This window comes from Eurosta solidaginis, chromosome 5, assembly GCF_040869045.1.
Source record: "Eurosta solidaginis isolate ZX-2024a chromosome 5, ASM4086904v1, whole genome shotgun sequence".
Lineage (NCBI taxonomy): Eukaryota > Metazoa > Arthropoda > Insecta > Diptera > Tephritidae > Eurosta > Eurosta solidaginis.
In genome coordinates, this window is record NC_090323.1 from 26,956,813 (window position 1) to 26,977,023 (window position 20,211).

Consider the following 20,211-nt stretch of genomic DNA (forward strand, 5'->3'; position numbering starts at 1 on the left):
CTTGCACTATAAGTTCGCGCACAGCGTCAAAGTTTTGTTGCACAACAACTGACTTTGGACGACCCTCACGACTTTCGTCCCTGAGCGAATGGCGGCCACGATGGAATTCGATATACCAGCGTGTCACAGTGGCAAAGGATGGGGCTTCATCACCAAAAGTGGAAGTAAGTTGTTCAAAGCACTCCTGTCTTGATAATTCACGTCGATAGTCGTAAGAAATCATCGCACGCAAATTTTCACGAGTTAATTCCTTTTTTTCGCTGAAATACAATTTTTAAGTTACTGTAAACAACAGAAGTTGTGCTCAAATGTCAAAATTTTCTGAAGAATGTTATGCTTAAAAATATCAAACTTTCAATTGAAAACGTCAGATGGCGCCGGCAAACAATTAGTGTTGCCAAGGCTCAAAATATAAATATCAATCCTCGTATAAGGCACTATATAGGCCCTTGCTAAGCAATCAAATGTAATGACATAAAAATGATCATAGAAACTGATTTAAAATCCCGAAACTAAAAAAAAATATACAGTAAAAACGTTTAATGTAAGATAAAACTGCATTATAAAATTATATTACTTTAGCGGAAAAAAGAATTATGTACAGTTGTGAATACGAAAATAGCAAATTTCATAATTTTTATTTAGAAATTTTTAAAGTCTTTTGAGTATGTAGTTTTGCGAATCAGTAATTTTTAGCCCTACAAAGTACAGTCAGGCGGTTGTTTGAGGCCAAGAAATCAGTGGACATAGGCACGGCGCAGGGCTCTGCTGTGGACGTTGGTTATCAACCGATTGCTCAGCTGGTTCGACGCGTGACCCGCCAAAACTTACGGCGTACGCAGATTACGTTGCAAATGTCATAAGTGGAAAGGGCCTTCTAACAATTAACTCCTTTAAGAATCGGGCGCTTCGGGATATACATAAATGTGTGGGCGTCTAATGTCGGTTTGACTGCCAACGCCTAGAATACGGATATGGTTTTGTTTACTTAGGGGTATAAGAAGCTAAACTGGTACCCTGCCTAGGCTTGAAAGGGGTTACGCTTTTAAGTGGCTTTTGGAGCCGCAATACAGATAGATGGTTGGTGCAAGGTCGCGCAAATGGCAGACGCGACGATACAAGTGTACACCGATGGTTACAAATTAATGGAGAAATAAGGTTTGCTGTGTTGCGTGCTGATCCGGGAAGTCAACCGATCCTACAAGCTGCCTCATCACTGTAGTGTTTTTCAAGCGGAAATAGTAGTCGTAACCAAAGCGATAGAAACACTGGAAAAAATAGCTCAAACCGCAGCCGCCTCAACTCTTACATTGAAGGCCAAGCAGCAATTAAGGCAATAATCTCGCAAAGCACAACATCTAAAAGTGTGTTAAGAGTGTAGGCAATTCCTGGAAAGGGCGAAGTATACATCTACATATATTGGGTGCCAGGACACATGTGAATAAATGTAAAGTATCGAAGATCATGTGCAGAACTTACAACCTTAGACTAACAAGATAGATAGATATATAATTGTTGCACTGCGACCATTGGTCTATTGTGTCCTCATCTCCCTCACAGCACCATATTCAAGCCGAATTCGCCTGTAAAGCCTAGTAGTTCACTTGGCTTGAGGGTTTGTATGTGTGTGTGCACTGGCCATCTCAGGCCCAAAAACTTAGCCCTACGTCTTGAGATTGCGTCGCTTTCCAAGAGGGTATGTTTCGCCGTCTGCGATGAACGATCACAGAACCGGTATATGTCACTCGATTTAGACAAACAAAGTTACGCTCATGCTCATGACGGGTATTCTGACTGTACACATGCTTTCAAATTAGGTCTAGTTAGTGATAGTAGATACAGCAAGTGCGGGCCGGAGGAGAAAACTATCAGATCTAGAAGCAACAGGGTTCTAGAAAGCTCCTTGTATTTACCAAGAGGACGGAATTATTTTATATCATATATCCTGGTTTTTGATAGGGTTTTTCAGTTTGGTCGTTAAGCAAACTTCTGGTAACACTGCCGACTCAGTCAGCCGATGTGAGCCCCTCACGGACCGGCCAGTTCAATCTAACCTAAAAGTCCTGCTTCAAAACATTAGTAAACGAATTGGTAATATTCAACCTTTTTGTTATCAAACAAATTTTTAGAAATTTTAAACCAGTTAAGATCCGTTTACGACTGCTATTAAGTCTTGTACAGTATGTACTATACCTTTAGTAGATATCAAGAACAAAATATAGACAGCATAATCTTGTTTAAAAAGACCTTCCATTAACTAAAAAGTATTACTAAAAAGACCAAAGCGATACACTTTTTATTCCTTTTACTCTTTAGTACTGAACAACTGAAGTGCTAAAATTTAGAAAAGGGTACATCTTTTTATTTCCTGTAATAAATAAGTATGTATAAAAAAAAAATTTAATTAAAAATTAATAAACAGTTTTTATTTATTGCATTCATTTACATGGTGAACATTAATTTTATAAGAAAAAATGAGGTTAACCTAATGTAATAAAAAATTTTGAAAAATTTTTTAGTTTTTTAAAGCGCCAATAATGTTTTTAAATATATTTTGTGCGGTTCTTTTATTTTAACTGTGGCCATTACGGTTAAAGGATAAAAAGTGCTTGAGTTGAAGAAAAAGTTAAAAAAACTGTTTTTGTTTTCAATTACACATTATAATGCATACTTATGTAAATATATAAATATGTAAGAGCTCACACCAAAACGTAATAATTCCACAATTGTAAAATTTCCCTTCAAATGCAAATCTATTCTACTTACGGATTTCTATTCAAATTTTAACTAAGGCAACATTTTTTTATTTCCACCTTTTCTTTGTAGCTGCGTACACGAAAATAGCAATACAAATTATTATTAAGAAACTTTATCATTTATTTTCATCTTTTATTTATTTTCGTTAATTTAAGAAAAAGCTTCGATGAATTCTGTAATAAAACTATGACAACAAATCTCAAAAACGTTTTTGAAAAAATTCGAAAATACTGGATTTCTAAAAATCTGCATTCAAGTTAAGTTTTTTTTTATCTCGGATTGTCAGAATTTTTTTAAACAAGTTGTTAATTGCTCAAAATTTGCTTGATTTTCGACTACTTTTTTTGTTTGAATGGCGTTTTAGATGTCAACAAAATTCGCATATACTTCCATATAAAAAATTTAAATCTTGCGCTATTTGTATTCAATAACATGTAGCATCTTTTGCATTGATTGAAAATCGACTAGCTGATATTCGATTTTAACATAGCATGCGATCGACTAAGTGTCAATATTCGAATAGTGACAGTTTTATAATTTCTATTTTTTGTCATTAAAAAAAAAAACAAAAATTTTAAATCTATAAACTCATTTTTTTTCACTAATTATTGAAAAAAAAATTGTTTGCGCAAAATCAGTTAACAGAAACAAAGCTGGGTATAAAAAGCAAAGTGCAATATATGTGAGCTATAGATGGCTTGCAATTAGAGTGCGACCGATTAATCGGTATCAGCTCTAAAAATTGGTAATCGGCCCTTTTTTGACCGATTCTTTCTCATCAAATGTGCTTCTTACCATAGTATACCGCAAGGCAAATCATACAAGGTAGAAGTAACAACTGCAATATTTTGTTTTTGTCGGAGTTTTTACTTCAAAAAATTGCAAGCAAACGCATTAACCTTTTCTAGTCTAAGCATATTTTAGGGTAGTATATATACACTCATGGTCAAAATAATAGGTGTACACAGCTTTGGTTCTATATCATTACAAGATTTTGCGAATGAAAACAAATTTTGTATGGTAATATTAATAACTTTAGTTACTTATGCTAAATATATGAAAATTATTATAATTCATCCATTTCAAAGATAACTGTATCATAATAAAAAAATTTCGTTGGTCAAAATAATAGGTGTATGAAACTTTTCTTAGAAATTAAAGAACACCATTGAATTATAATTCCTTACTCCACTGTTTTCTTAATCACAGTTATATACTCCATGTTTAATATAACTTTGCCTTTTGCTCACGACTTTAATTAATTTTTGGCAGGTTTCCAATGGAGTGCTATCCCATCCCAATTCTTCATCTTCTGCCAAAATAACTCGTTTGTTTTGAAATGAAAAGGACTCCAGTCTTCTTCTAAGGTCACTTCACAAGTTCTTAATAGGGTTGAGGCCCGGGGATTGACTTGGCCTTTGCATACATGTGACAATTCCATTTCCGAACCACTCAGCTAGCAACCGAAGAGAATGTTTTGTACCGTTATCTTGGTGATAAATCAATCTGAGTGGGGTGTTTTCCTCCCCATATGTCAGCTTAATATTTCGCAAAACATCCTTCTACTCCTCAGTGAATATTGCGGCCTTTATCCAAAATAAAGAACCCAAAGCTTAACAAGGAAGTCTCTCGACAATTACGTCTCCTTCTCCATGCCTAATTGTCCTTTTGGTGCATCAAGGAGAAAAAGATTTGCCCTTCGCGCCATGTAGAGTACTTTTGGAGTCCTTTCCACACAAATTAATCTTAACTTCGATGCTACATAAAATATTTCGTAATTTTTTTCCTACAATGGGACCGCACCAATGCAGATGTACAGTGGCATAAACTTGTCTCTTCTGTTTGTGTACCGTGGAGTACAAGGATGTTTTGCGAAATGTTAAGCTGACATATGCGGAGGAAAACACCCCACTCAGATTGAGTTATCACCAAGATAACGGTACAAAACATTCTCTTCGGTTGCTAGCTGAGTGGTGCGAAAGTGGAATTGTCACATGTATGCAAAGGCCAAGTCAATCCCCTGGCCTCAACCCTATTAAAAACTTGTGAAGAGACCTTAGAAGAAGACTGGAGTCCTTTTTATTTCAAAACAAACGAGTTATTTTGGCAGAAGATGAAGGATTGGGATGGGATAGCACTCCATTGGAAACCTGCCAAAAATTAATTAAAGTCGTGAGCAATGGAAAAGGCAAAGTTATATTAAACATGGTGGATATAACGGTGATTAAGAAAACAGTGGAGTAAGGAATTATAATTCAATGGTGTTCTTTAATTTCTAAGAAAAGTTTCATACACCTATTATTTTGACCAACGAAATTTTTTTATTATGATACAGAGTTCTTTTCAGTTTCTCTTAGAAAACATAATAATTGAAATTCAATTATTATAAGCCGGTGTTAAGCTCATGAATTTTTAAGTGTAATTTTTTTATGGCAGAAACAAGGATTTCGTCTTCTTGGCAACCAACATTGCCAGACAAAATAATTTTCCCTTAGAAGTCCCATGGAAAACCGGTCTTGATTACAAGTGCTTATTTGAACAGTGGAGGTAATTTAGAAGTAAAGTCCATGTTAGTCGAATAAAGGTCACACTATAGAATTCATCAGATGAGTATTAAAATATTCGGAGTGGGTTCTTCGAGGTATTTCTGCGCTTGAAAAGTCCCCAAATGAATAAAATTCACTAATTGTTTTAGATAAATTGGCGACAAAAGTGGATCATGCTCCGAATGAGGGCAATACGATGTACTTGTGGATTCATCTATTTGTATCGAATTAAAATTGGAACAAAATCGGCGGAGTGGTTTCGGAGCCCACAGGCTACAGATGTGCGTAAAAGTTGAACTAAGTGCTTTGCTTACTCTGTCTGAGTCTGCGCATCTCTATGAAATGGTGTTTTTTATTTACATATAAGGGCGGTACATGTATCACGCTGCGGAACAAACGCGCCTTCTTAAAATCAGTTGCCTGTGCTGAGAAATCTTTAGAACTGAAATATTTTTCCCAAATAAGTAAGGATTTGCTTAACGCCAGACCACAGCCGTTCTCCTACCTTTTAGTCAATACTTGGAGCCTTAAAGCACCGAATGGCTGCTATATTCTAGCAAACCCTGCAAATCAGCACAACGCGTCAATGTTCTCGTTCTCTTAATTTTGTTTTTACTTTGTCTCAAATCATTATCCTTATTCTTACTTTTCCTCTCACTGTCCATTTTCCTCTTATTTCCTTTACTTCTCAGACTTCGTCTACTTTTTCCATTTCCTCTTGTTTTCTCTCCTCTTTCTTTCATGTTCACCTTTCCAATGAGAATATTATGACTCGGTCAATGAAAATGTGGCATATGACTAAAAAAAACGCTGTTTACAGCTGTTTCTCGCAAAAAAAAAAAAGCAGCTGTTAACAGCTGTTTCTCGCAATTTCTTTTTTGAGTCACATATCGCCGCCCACTAACAAGAAGCATGAACGTGCAATTTTTTCGATTTTGTGTTATAGGCCTCGTTATATTACCCTTTAGATTCTCTAGGTTCTACTTAAATCTAGAGCTTCCTACGCACATGGAAACCACAATAATTTACAGTGCCATTTTCATGAATGTGCAATTCAAGTTGAGCCAGAAAAATTAATGTAGCACATTCATGTGGCAACAAGGTAATAATTTTCCTGTTTGTATGACACATTCGTTGATATGGCTAAACAATTTTTGAAAAAAAAGTAAGAACAGCACACATTCGTATGTTCGAATGTTCCGGTATTCGTGGATGAATGTTGGGCACCAACTCGTAACTCACCAAAACTTTTCGAGGTTCACACACAATTGTATGACAATTTTTTTATTTATAATTATTTTACTCAGGGACCTATAAAACTACCCATACGATATATATGTTAGTTGAGATGCACAAAAGATGAGCTGTATAAGGTATCCTTCATAAAAAATTATACCGATGAAGAATTTTTAATAGCTGAATATCTGAAAAAAATATAGTTGTTTAATTGAAGCTGTTGCCTCTTCTCGAATCAAAACTAAAATACTTGAAAAAATTGTGTGAAAAACTGATTATATCAAAAGAATATCATTCTTTTTATAAACATTTTGAGGGCAACGCTTTTCCCGAACCCAACATTTCAGAAGATTCTGATTCTGATGAGGATAAGAACTAGTTCTAAGTTTGCAATAATATCATTTACATACATACTTTCGATAAGTCAAAGCCCCGGATGTTTTCCCAAGTACTGTGATGCTCCGAATCCCAATCGGCCAACAGAATTGGCCTAGCAGGTATTGGCTTGGCCCTAACATTATTTAAAAATCAATCTGCAGTGATTTTTTTACGTGTTTTGAGGTTGGCCATACCATGACCAGTCGGGCCAATTCTTATAGCGTATTTGGATTCAGCGCATCAAAATGTATAGAAAACATGAGTCGCATTACCTGATCCGACTACTTTTAATTTTTTTGTATAGCTGTGTTAACAAAAAATTAGATCAGTTTTTAAAATTTTTGTTGTGCCACAAAAATTAATGTGCTAAATCTCGGAAAATAGAAGGGATGCAGGCAGAGCAATTATCTCAGTTTAAAGAGCATAGTGTGAATATAATATATAGATACACTTTTACATTAGAAACTAATTCTTCTAATTTTGAGGGAGCAATAAACTTTGAAACTCGATTTCCCAACATTTTAATTAAGTAATAAAAAAGTAGAAAAATATTAGGAAACATTTTCCCTTCCGATTACTTTAAAATTCATTCCGGATTATGAGGTCCGTCAAATTTTTGTTGTGACTGACTTCACCTGTCTGGTTTTGTTGCGTCATGGGTAATAGTAAAAGTAATGGGTATAGTAATTTCACTCATCTTTTTGCATTCATATAGCCACCTAATGCAGATTGATCCAAATGTAATTCAAGGTTCTATCGTTAACGGTTAAGTCGCTATGTGGTTAATTAATTTTTTCAATAACTATTGTCACCTTGTGCATATCTCTTAAACCGTTTATGATGGAACTTTGAATCAGAAATTGAGGTTTAATCTACAAGAGTGAGCTGTACAATACTAAATTTTTTTTTAAACAATTTGATTGGTTCAAGAGATTCAGTTGCTCGGTCACCTGTGTACCAACAAAATCCAATTTTTGCCTTGAAGGGTTAATAATGGAGCTTTATATCAAATTGCGGACCGATCTACAGGTAGGAACCTATATATTGCAAAAATAAAAACTTTGTCATTTGGCTTGGTTCCAGAGATAAACACAAAGAAACAGTAGTTATCGAAAAACCGATAAGTACACTTAGCGCTTTAACCGTTAATGATAGGACCTTGAGTCAAATTATGAATCAATCTACATTAGGTAGCTATATGAATGCAAAAACAAAAAATTTCGAATTTTTCTTTGTTCAAGAGATATACACAAAAAGCAGTTCGTAATCAGCACTGATAGATCAACCGATAAATCGCACGTGGAAATTGTGCCGTTAAGGTAAAACAATGAGTCAAATTGTGGATTGATCTACAAGTAGGTGGCTATGTAATACTAAACAAAAGTTTCGAAAATCTTACTCTGTTCAAGAGAAATTGAACCGTTAAAGATAAAACAATGAGTCAAATTGTGGATTGATCTACATGTAGGTGGTTATATAATGCAAAACAAGAATTTTGAAAATCTTGGCTGGTTCGAGAGATATAGAGCAATTTAGGTGCTGGGTCATTTGTGTACTGATAAATTAAAATTTTTTTTTTGGAGGGTTAATGATGGAACCGTATTTCAAATTGTGGGTTAATCTATAAGTAGTTATCTATATATTGCAAAAACAGAAACTTTGTCATTTGGCTAGGTTCAAGAGATATACACAAATCGACAGCAGCTATCGATAAACCAATTAATTCACGTAGCGCCTCAAATTTTATTTCGTGCTCCCAATTAGAGATTACACTCTAGAGATGGTAGTTTTCTCAAAAAAAAATTGGAGACTCTAAAACTTGTGCATAATTACCGATTAACAAAGGGAAAACGTATATGAGAAACGGTTGTGAACGATATACGAGCGCGTTAATGGGTGCCTCTTCTAAGCATTCTTGTCAATCAGGCGCGGGCATTGATGTCAACATTGCAAGATAAACAGCGCCCATCTGAAACCACCAAGAATGGGCAATTTTCCTACTATTTTCTATAGAAAATCATAAAAACTTTTTATTTAAAAAACAACGCAAAACACGTTAATAATTACAAACAAACAAATCTATTCAAATAGTCGAATCTGTCACTAATCGAAAAGATTATCAATTATTTTTTAAAGAACTTTATTATCCACTGCAAACTCAAACAAAATTTGACAATTCTTAATAATAAAAAATAAGAAAATTTAACGCAGATTTTAAATTTGTATTTTGTATATTTTTCGAGTACGTTCTTGAAATCGGTTTGCTTTAAATAAACGAGAGTAAATATATCATAAGATTACTTAATAATTTTTAGTGCTGTTTTAGTGTTTGCAGTTGTATATACAAATTTATTATTACATAACTTTTAAGGTATAAAAACTATGCAGTTATTAATTGAGAATGTAAATTTTAAATTTAAGCTCTAATAGTGATGGCAAATGTATCTACAAAGTTCACAAAGTGAGTAATTAATTTAAAAATAAATAAATTTAATGAAGCAACAGAAAATTGGTTTTACCTCAGCTGCCCAAAGCCTAGCAAAGCTTGGGAATTTCATGAAAATTCACTAGGCAGGCTGATACGGTTTACAAAGAACTTAAGTTTTCAAATGAAATTCTTAAAATGGTCATTTAGAGAGGAACGGAGGAAGAAATATGATTTAAAAGGAGCGAAATGAACGTCCAAAAGTGAGTACCGTGCATTACATTTCTATAATTAAAAATTACGTTTTCGCTTAATTTGTTAACTTTGCTATTTTATTATTGTATAGTTTTATAAAAGTGTGTCCCACTCAGACCTGTTAAATAATGATTACTAATGGTAATGATTAGCCGTTCCATTGATTATTTTCTTTAAACGCCATTTAATGATTATTTGCCATTATTTTCTATGTTTAATGATTACTTTTCAATTGATTACAAAAATAATCAAAAAAAAAAATTATGATTTTTTACCGTTATTGAAAAAAATTCAAAAAAAAAAAATCAAGAATAATCAAAAGTAATCAAAAATTTAAAAAATACAGGCACGGAAAATAATTATTATTTTTTTTCGGAGTCGAAACGGTCCTGGTCAAAAAATTGTCCTAGGTGAAAATGTTTGAGTTCCTAGGTATCCCTAGAGCAATATCATGTCGAATCATGTATCCATTTTAGTTTTCGAACTTTTTCCATAAAAGTCCACATATAAAAGTAAAATCTGTATTTTTTTAATTCGAATGCGCCGTTTCTTTGTTATCAAGCGGGACTTTTTATTTAGGCCTTAAAAAATAAAAGTCCGGATTTAACTTTTATTTCCGGACCTTTATTTTTAAAAGTCCGAGTTTAGCTAGTTCTATCGGACTCAAAAAATAAAAATCCGATAATAATTTTTATCTTTATCCAAATATATTTAAAGTCCAAAATTAATAGCTTTGCAAGGAATTATATTATAAAAGGAATAACAGTTTCAGCACCTGAAAAAAATCAAAAATAATCAAAAGTAATTGATTCTTTTTGATTTTTTTTTGATTTTTTTTTTAATTTTTTTTTTTGGTTATTTTTCCGCTTTGTTGAAAGAAAAATTCTCGTTTGTTGCATGCACTGCATAATTTCTACATACAAGTACATTTTAGGATGCAATAGTAAACCGTAATCGCTTATCGAGGCGAATATATACATGCGACATATAGGGCGAATGGTATATGAGCGTTGATCTAAACATATTCTCAGGTAAGTATATACACATGTGTATTATTTCCTTTGGTTACACAACTGATCATGATGATGAATGACAACTTAGAGGATCGCTCCAGTTGGAAGTGAAGCTATCAACCTAAGTAGTATTACTCATACATATTGTTTAAGCATATCGTTTTGTTGTAAAACAATACGCAATCCCCGCAAGGTATTCGTCGGATACATCTATAGACAGGATAATTTTTAGGTGGGTATGTATTAGGGTGGTTACAAGGTATATGGTGAATTTTAATTTTTGTTCTATCTTTCGGGGCACCCTCCTAAAAAATGCTAATAGATCAGAAAATGATTATTGCAAAAGTTTCAGGCCAATCCGATAATGTTAAAAGATGTCTCATTGAGGCCAAAGTTAGGAAAAACAGCGACTTTTCAGAAAAAATTTTAATGTTTCGTCAGTAAAAGTGAAATCATTTTATGCCAGGAACTTGACTCGTATATCATTGAATACTGTAATGTCCATAGACTTTTACATGGAAATTAAAAATTAGGGATATCCACTATGACCGTGCTAACATTATCGGATTGGCCCGAAACTTTTTATGTATCATTTTCTAATCTATTGGCATATTTTATGGGGGGTGCCCCAGCGGAAAATCTAAAATTGATTTCTTGTGGCCTCCCTAGTATGTATGTACCCATATGCATAGATAAGCGCTCACGATATACCGTTACATCCACCAATGTTCTTGTATGTACAAAATAATCAGTGCATGGCCATAACGTAATCCAAAATAGTGGATATATTTATTTTGGATATAACAAAATTGGCTAGACTTAAGGATGAAACCATAAAGGATCGTTGCTAAATGAAAGCTTTTGGACGCCAACCTATGAATCCAACATTTTTTTTACATATTTTCCGGCCAATAAAAAAATCGCCGTTTTCGATCACACATTATTTTATATAATGAGTGTAGTAAAATATACATATGTGTGTATACTTACCGGAGAATATGTTTAGATCAACGCTCATATACCATTCGCCCCATATGCTGCATTTATATATTCGGCTCGATAAGCGCTTACGATTTATTATTGCATCATAAAATGTACTTGTATGTAGAAATTATCCCGTGCATGCAGCAAACGAGAATTTTTCTTTCAGCAAAGCGGAAAATAATCAAAAAAAAATTCAAATTTTTTAATTAATCGGAAAAAATCATGATTTTTTTTAATGGCAATCAATTAGTAATTGCTTTTTTCGGAAAACAATTGAAATAATCATTGGCCATTACTAATGCTAATTCAAATTTAACAGGTCTGGTCCCACTGTGCGAGTTCCCTTTTAGGTATTTTTTTTTTTTTTTATTAGACAAAATAGATTTTCAAAATTATAAGTAATTAATTTAAAATTTTACTATCCCAAGATAAGTGATATATTGATGCGTTTATCAGAGTTTTAAATATATTGTTCTTTAGAATATTTATAATTAAAATAGTTTGCCTATCAAGCTATTAGAGTAGTAATAACGGTAATTCATTCAATTTCAGTGCCTACATAAGCTACATTTTACGCAAAATAATTGCACTGTAGCAGCCCCTGTATTTTGTGATGTTGAATTTCAACAATATATGTGACCCGGCCTATGAAAAGGTGGCTTATGACAAAAAAAAAAAAAAAAAATTGCGATAAACAGCTGTTAAAGATAAACAATGCATTTCTTCAGTTTCTTAGTAGTTAACTCTTTTTTTTTTGAGCCATAAGCCACCTTTTCATAGGCCGGGTCACATATGTATGTAGTATGTCTTAATTATTTAGATTTAGACTATATACTTTCAAGTTTATTTTTATAATATTGAATAAGTTTAATTTGAATTAATTCGTTGAATAATATATACATACATATTATGGACGCCCCGCGCCACCTATTACACTTGGCTCATTATCTATTTACATACGACTGCATACATTTATTATTTTCATTTTATGGACGTGTTAGTGATTGCTCGATACCAACTTATTGTTATTACTTATTTACGCTTTTCAATTTATTTTTTTTTTCTTTGCTGCATTAATTAACTAAATATCTATATGCAGTATATAAATATGTGCATTAGGGTGGTTACAAGGTATATGGTGAATTTTAATTTTTGTTCTATCTTTCGGTGCACCCTCCTAAAATATGCTAATAGATCAGAAAATGATTATTGCAAAGTTTCAGGCCAATCCGATAATGTTAAAAGATGCCTCATTGTGGCCCAAGTTGGGAAAAGCAACGATTTTTCAGAAAAAATTTTAGTCTTTCGTCAGTAAAAGTGAAACCATTTATGTCAGGAACTAGACTCGTATACCATTGAATATTGTAATGTCCATAGACGTTTGCATGGAAATTAAAAATTGTGGATATCCACTATGAGCTGATCTGATAAATGCTAAATACTGCTAAAAATAACCGTTTTATAAAAATATTATTAGATCAAAATCAATACAAATAAAATTACCTATCGAATGGTGTACGAGTCAAGTTCCTGGCATAAATGGTTTCACTTTTACACCCTGATTCTAGTGTGGTAACAACATTCTTCACCACGGTAACGAAATCATGTGGCAACTTTTACACCCTTTTGGTATTCTACCCGCGAAAGTAGCCGGATAATATTTTACCCACAAAAGTAGGTGGTTACATGGAAATAACCACACAACAGCTGACAGTTTATAAAAATGCAAAACTGAAAAATAAAGAATTGTAAGCGCAAATAAGTAAAAATAATAGTAAAAAAGTGTTGCCTCTTGCTATACATATTTGTTTACATTATGTACTTTCACAGAATAAATTACAATATACCTATGTAGAAAGTTATCATACATAATATGCATATACACATCGTCCCTTTTATTCGTTAACCTCGTATCTACAAGTGAGACATTTTCGGTAAAACAAACACGGTTGTCACACCATGTTTTTATTTGGGACCGAAATTCATCGAAAAAATTACCAAATTTTTGTTATTTAGTTAATAATTTGGGAAAAATTTAAACAACGTGACATCAGGACGGACAAGGCGACAGCTGTTTCGATTATACCTTGTAAACCTCTTCAAAGCCTTTTCTCACGGGAGTTGGAGTTTTTGTTTTATTTTATTAGTATAAAATACAAAATTTTAGGATGTTTCCATATAAAATTTTACTAAACATAGTGAAGACTTTCCTTTAATTCAAGCTGAACAAACCAATATATGTGCATGCAACCAAAAATGGCACTATATTTTGACATAGGATAAGTCTATGTCTTTCACCAACCAAACGTTGTGAACCTAGTTTTGGTCCCAAAGCTCTTGGTTCTAGCATTATGTTGTTGATTGCAATGAAATAAAATGTATAGTGCAGTTAGGTTTTAGTAAGAAACGGTTCAAAATTTGGGTTCTGGTGTTGCCGAACTATGTGTGTGGAAAATTCAGTAAATCATAAATGAAACTAGGCAATTTTGTTAGTGCTATTTTTATAGATGCTTACTTTTTCCCTTAACGTTTAAACTTCATATCAGAGCCCAGATTCAGTAAGTGTGAGTTTTGATCCCAGGCTTCAGGGGTTCTGCTAGCACCTACGGGAATAATTTTATACAAAACATTTCTTCCGAAATCAAATCTCTTTTGCATTTGCTTCCTTCTGTCTTCGAGTTAAAATATTTCTTGTGCCAAGATACTTGGTTTTCAATTACCACAATAGACCTGGAATTCCTTGAACTCATTGAGCTGGGTGAGAAAGATTTATATATCAACGTGCCAAACGGGAAGTAATGCATAGAATTTCTTTTTATAAGTTTTGAAAGTGTTAGGCTTTTTATGGTGAGAGTTCCATTGAAGTAAATTCAAAATTATATGGGGTCTAACGAAAGTGTGGCGAATTTTTGGGCAATATTGTGAAGTTTTACCTGAGTGAAAAAGAAAGAAAAGTACCAATCGTGGCTACTGCCAAAATTGAACAAAAGGGACTAGCGGACCAAATGGGGTTGGAAGGGACGATTTTTGGTCCAAATGGACCAAATTGGCAACCGTGAAAGCGAAGAAACCTATCTTTCAAATTTCTCCACAGACACTGGTGAGTTTTTCGGTGATGACAGCGTTACCACTTGGGCCAAAATCGCGGATAAAAGAACTGGTAACGATATTCGGTTACATAATGTTCTGGGTACTATTTTACCGGTAACGCTCAGAATCGGAGCGTTACTGACGAAATACAAAAATTGTTTCTGAAAAATCGCTGTTTTTTCTAACTTTGACCTCAATGAGGCACCTTTTAACATTATCGGATTGGCCTGAAACTTTGTATGTATAATTTTCAAATCTATTGGCATATTTTAGGGGGGTGCCCCAGCGCAAAATCTAAAATTGATTTCTTGTGGCCACCCTAATGTACATACATGCAATATACTTTTGCTTTTTTCTTCTCACATACAAAATTTTTATTATTTACGTATTAATTATATTTATTTTGATTTGCCTTTTCGTTTCTTATTTTGCTAGTAGTTTCACACTTTACAAGCACATTTTTTATAGTATTTTGTGTGTCGGGTGTTTTTTTTTAATGGTAATTTATTTGAGCTACGAACTAAGTCCAGTATATTCTTTAGAAACAGTCTATGTACTTTAACTATCACTATTACTAGCATTGTTACTGTGTGGCGTAGTTGTTGTGGAATTTGTGATGGTTGATAGTTTTTCAGCAGTTGCGTTTGTAGTTGTTGATGGTTCCGTTTTCACTGTCGCTTCGGTTGTCTCATTTAATGCGGCCGCAATTTCACCATTGAACTGTAGCAGACAGCCCAGCGCACCAAAATAACCTTCGTGCTCAAGGAAGAGCGCTTTGAGTGTGCCATTGGACCAGAATTCCATGGCGTAAGCGAGTAGTTTCATTGAAATTGGGTTAACACGCAAAAAGTTGCCAACGAAAACGACCTGCAAGTAGGCAATAGCAATTAAAACTTTGATATTTTATTATAACGTGCATACATTTATATCTGAAACGTAATAAGGGAGTAGAGAGTTTTAGCATTTGATGGAAACGTTAGGTTCGGTTGAACTGGCCGGTTCGTGAGAACCACACATAGACTCAATATGAGTCAATTGTGTTACCACAAGTTTGCTCAACTACCAAACTGAGAAATCCTATCAGAAACCAGGACCTATGTTATAAAATAAATCCCTACTATGGACAAATAATGGCAGAAGTGCTATGTTACTTGCTACTTCTAGATCTGTTAGCTGTGCCACTATTAATAGCTGTGGTCTTAGCCTGGAGAGTGCAGCGCAAGAGCACAAAACACGCTCGATCGTTTATTTCTTCAACTCACAGCTCCTACATCTGCTATCACTGACAAAGCTTAATTTAAAGCAGATGTTGCCAGAAGTCAGTGTTCAGTCAGAATACCCATAATCAACATACAGTACCCTCTTTTCTACTCTAACACACTTTTAGACGTTGTGCTATGAGAGATTATTGCCTTAACTACTGCTTTGTTGTCAATTAAAAAATTGAAGCGGCTGCAGTTTAAGCTATATACCTGCAGTGCTTCTACTGCTTTAGTTACAAATACTATTTCCGCACTCCAGTGATCTGGCAGCTTGTAGTATTTGTTTAATGCCGGATCAGCGTTGTTGATGCTGTTGTAGTGATAAGGACATACCCCGAAGGTCTTGGGGAGTGTTATGGAGTTGATGGTCCTTTGCCGGATGCAGATCCGTCACGTTCCGGTACCAAGCCCAACCATCTCGGGAACGATTTTGTTATGACCACATGCGACCTATGCCGTCCCAGCGGGTCAGAATATACCCGTGTTGGTATGCACGTCATAAGGGGCGACTAAAATACCAGATTCAAGGGGCCGTGTCTCCAAACCCAATTGTCAACCTCTCCTATCCGCGGCGAATCCTGTTTCACTAACAGACGAGGCTCTGGCGACCCCAAGCTCCTCATGAACTTGGGGGTGCGCAGGGAGGGATGACATGAAGGTTTAAAGTGGCCATATAAATCGTTCCCGAGATGGTGGGGCTAGCACCTTAATAGTGCAGTGTTACCGGACCGTACCGGATCTGTATCCGGCAATGGACCATCACATCGATAACACTCCCTAAATCCTTCGGGGAGCAACCTTATCGCTACAACAACAACAACCTTCTAGGCCATTCTAGGCCGGATCAGCGTAATATACCGCAGATCCAACTACTTCCATTAGTCTAGAACCATCGGTGTACACGTGTATCGCCAGTTGTTGGCGCTTTTGCGCCAGCCAACCTTTCACCCTTATTGTAGCTCTAAGAGACCCATCGAAGAGTAGAAATCGAACTGGGTAGCCTGTCCGTCCATTATTTTATGACGATTTACTACTATGGCCGTACAGTCTGCATTTAGGTCCACAGATGGAATGTGCAGTAACCTGGGTCGATTTGCAAAACCCAAAAAATATTTTTTTTTTCCAAAAACTGTTTTAAAGACGGTGGCGATAACAATTTTTGTGTTTTGGTCGAAAAATTAACACTTTCGCCATTTTTTTTCGCGGGCTCTTTTTTTCCTGAACCCAAATCCTATCGAAAAATCGATGGCGCGATATCGGTTAATAAATCGACCCAGTCTAATGTGCAGAATGGCGTACAGTGCAGCCGTCGTGGTTGTTTTCAGGGTCCCCGTTATGCTAAGCATTGATAGCCAGCATACCCTCTCTAATTTTTTGAGGAAAGTACTTTTTTTGTGTGGCCGTTCACCAAAAAAAGACTCCAAAGTATATGAGAGACTTTACAATCCCTTTAAATATCCAATGAGAGAAAGCCTCTTTGGAAACTTTGCTATAGGAAATTTGCAATGATGGATGCTAAAAAATTTGCACAAAGTCCTGAAGTACTCTAATATATATTTTTTTTTTGTTTTTTTTTTTTCTTAAGAACTTTCATTTTGATTATGCTTCTTACCTTATCCATTTTCTCGTTTAAGGCACACATTCGTGCAATAGAGCCAATATTGTTTGTTATTGTTACTAATGTTGCATTGGCCAAATCTTCACGCGATACAGAACAACGTTTGTCCTCAATGTGCATTTGTCCAAAACTGTAAAAAGCATTTAACATTCAACACTTGCACCATTTAAGGAGTAATTATTTTAATTATATACCTCGACGCCACCAAATCACCCGTCAAACCAAAACGATCGTAATCGCCACCATAGATATCACGTACTAATTTGTCGACTTTACGATTGTCTCCTTTTGTTGCCAATTGTATTGCCTCTTCAAAGGAGTTGCAGCCTGTCAGCAAGCAACAGAGGCCAAGGAATGTACCGCCACCCAAGCTGCGAATAGAAGAAATAAAAAAAAAAACTTATTAATAAAAAACTACGATATTAATTGAATAAACGACTAATACTAAACTAGACGGTATCCAAAATATCGATTCTCGGTTACTTATAGATATTTTATTGTCATACTGATCTAACTTTATTGAAGTAATAGTAAAATCGGTATAATGATTTAAAGTTAAATGTGGTTACACTGAAATGATAGCCCTTAGTCAGAAAAAATTCCAACTCGCTTCGGTACATAGAACAGGCTGCGGTGGGAAGCGTTAGTAAATGTCAGTGATGTATTGAACGGCTTGAAGTGCCTAGTCCACTAGGAAGCCGAAAGGTTCCGCAGAAAAGCGGGTCTAGAGGAATTGAAACCATGTAAGAACATGGAACAATAAACCGAGACTTGCTTTTGAACAACCTGAAAAAGTTTTTAAGTAGAAAAAAAGCCAGTTTTCGTTTAATTTTTGGAACTTTGTGTTGCAACGGTTACGTTCAGGATGATGTCTGCTACGATATTCGTAAGAAGATTCTATGTGGATAAGTCTTTCTAACTACAAGGGCCTCTGCTTGTGCGGCTACGCACTGATCGTTTGTCCGAACGCTAAATTATGACTAAAATGGAGTACAAAGAATGCTGGCCAATTAGCGAAGAAGGTCACTGAATAAACCGTTTTTAGCCAGTTGAGTCACATTGTTCTTCCGCTTGCCTCTTGCAAACACTGGTTTCTTCCAATTAAAAGCAATGTCACATTGCCACTGTAAGTCACATGTGAGGTGTCGCCACAAACTTGGTCTCTCATAAATCAGAATAGAACTATCTTACTTTCTATTCGATTATTGATCTTAGTCTTGTGGTGTGATGATAGCGTGCTCCGCCTACCACACCGCAGGTCATGGGTTCAAGTACCGACAAAGCAAAATCAAAAATTTTGAAATACGTTCTTTTCAATTCGAAAAAAGTTTTTCAAAACGAGTTTTTCCATCGGCAGAGGTTTTGCCCACACTCCGAGTGTATTTCTGCCACGAAAAGTTTCTCAGGGAAAATTCATATGCCTTGCAGTTACACGTTCGGGACATAAAGCATGAAGGTCCCGCCCTGCCAACATGCAGGGAAAATTAAAAGGTGCACGACGCATGTTGGAAGAGAAGCTGGGCCTAAATCTACTCCGAGGTACATCGCGCCAAATATTAATAGTTAATTGGTTGAAATTTATTTTAAATTCCAAATCCAGTTAGTGAAATTTTTTTAGTCAGTATCATTCTTAAACTAGTGAACCCGGCCGACTTTTTAATGCTCCAAATTGATTTAAAAAATTTAGCCTCGCTCCCCCTCTTCACACCCGCCAGGTTGACATCATTATCCTTTTCGAATTCGTATTACTTCTATTCTTATTCCAAACGCTATTTCCACTCCTGGCCGTCTGTAATGGGGCTGATGATATTACCCGGGTAATGAGATAAATGGGTACCCGGGTGTTGGGTAACTCCAATGTGTTTGAAGGTAACTTCTCTGGCGGTGACCGAAATAAAAGTTTCGTGAGCATTCTTAATCCATCCATCCGTCAGCCTATCTACCCTAAGAGTTATCTGCATATCTATTTTTGCACCAGATTATAAGTATCGTAATGAAATTTGGCATACAACTGTTCGATCAGAAAGAACCGTTCTTAAGGTATTGCTACCGAAATTAGACGCAAGGTTTTTTTAAAAGGTTTGAGCTGCATAAGTGTCGTTATCAAGTCTATTTTTTAATTTGTCAAATATGTAATTTTTAGTCGTCTTACGAGATAGCTCCTCTAACATTTTAGCACTGTAGCTCGATAATTGACGGAGATATGACGATAGATGTGTCTAAAAGGCGTGTGTTGGTGTTTTTATATAAAAATTGGTCGTGGTCGGCAAACGATTTTCGCAATTTTATCCAGAAGACAATCACCTTTATATTTAAAATGCGCATACCATTTGCATCTATGTATCTTTAACCGTTTTCGAGATATAGCTACCGTAAATCGACCAAAGCCTCTTTTAATTAGTGGATGTTGCCACTCCCATTTTTTAAGTTTGTATGCAGATTGAGTCACATCTACACAGGTAAGAAATGTGCCAACGGATGAACGGATGAAAAATGCTCACTTAATTTTTTTCACTCGTTTGATTCTACCGCTTAATTTCCGTGCTGTGATCAATCACTTGAGTTACTGCAAGTAGCACCGGAGTATAACCCGGGCATTACCCAAATTATACGGGTAGCAGGGTATCATCAGCTCTAGTTTGTATAC

At 35.1% G+C, this 20,211-nt stretch overlaps 1 protein-coding gene across 4 annotated transcripts in view; it reads right to left on the minus strand.

Moving 5' to 3' along the window:
* Nucleotides 1–5,898: 5,898 nt before the first annotated feature.
* Nucleotides 5,899–20,211, minus strand: part of fbl (pantothenate kinase 3 fbl) — a 91,565-nt gene continuing 77,252 nt past the window's right edge. For all 4 annotated transcript variants that reach the window (XM_067787864.1, XM_067787865.1, XM_067787863.1 and 1 more), the window contains exons 6-8: nucleotides 17,759–17,935; nucleotides 17,559–17,694; nucleotides 5,899–15,551 (exon numbers count right to left, since the gene is read on the minus strand). In XM_067787864.1, the coding sequence (XP_067643965.1) occupies nucleotides 15,243–15,551; nucleotides 17,559–17,694; nucleotides 17,759–17,935 (622 nt within the window). In that variant the 3' untranslated portion in view covers nucleotides 5,899–15,242. The remainder of the gene's footprint in view (nucleotides 15,552–17,558; nucleotides 17,695–17,758; nucleotides 17,936–20,211) is intronic.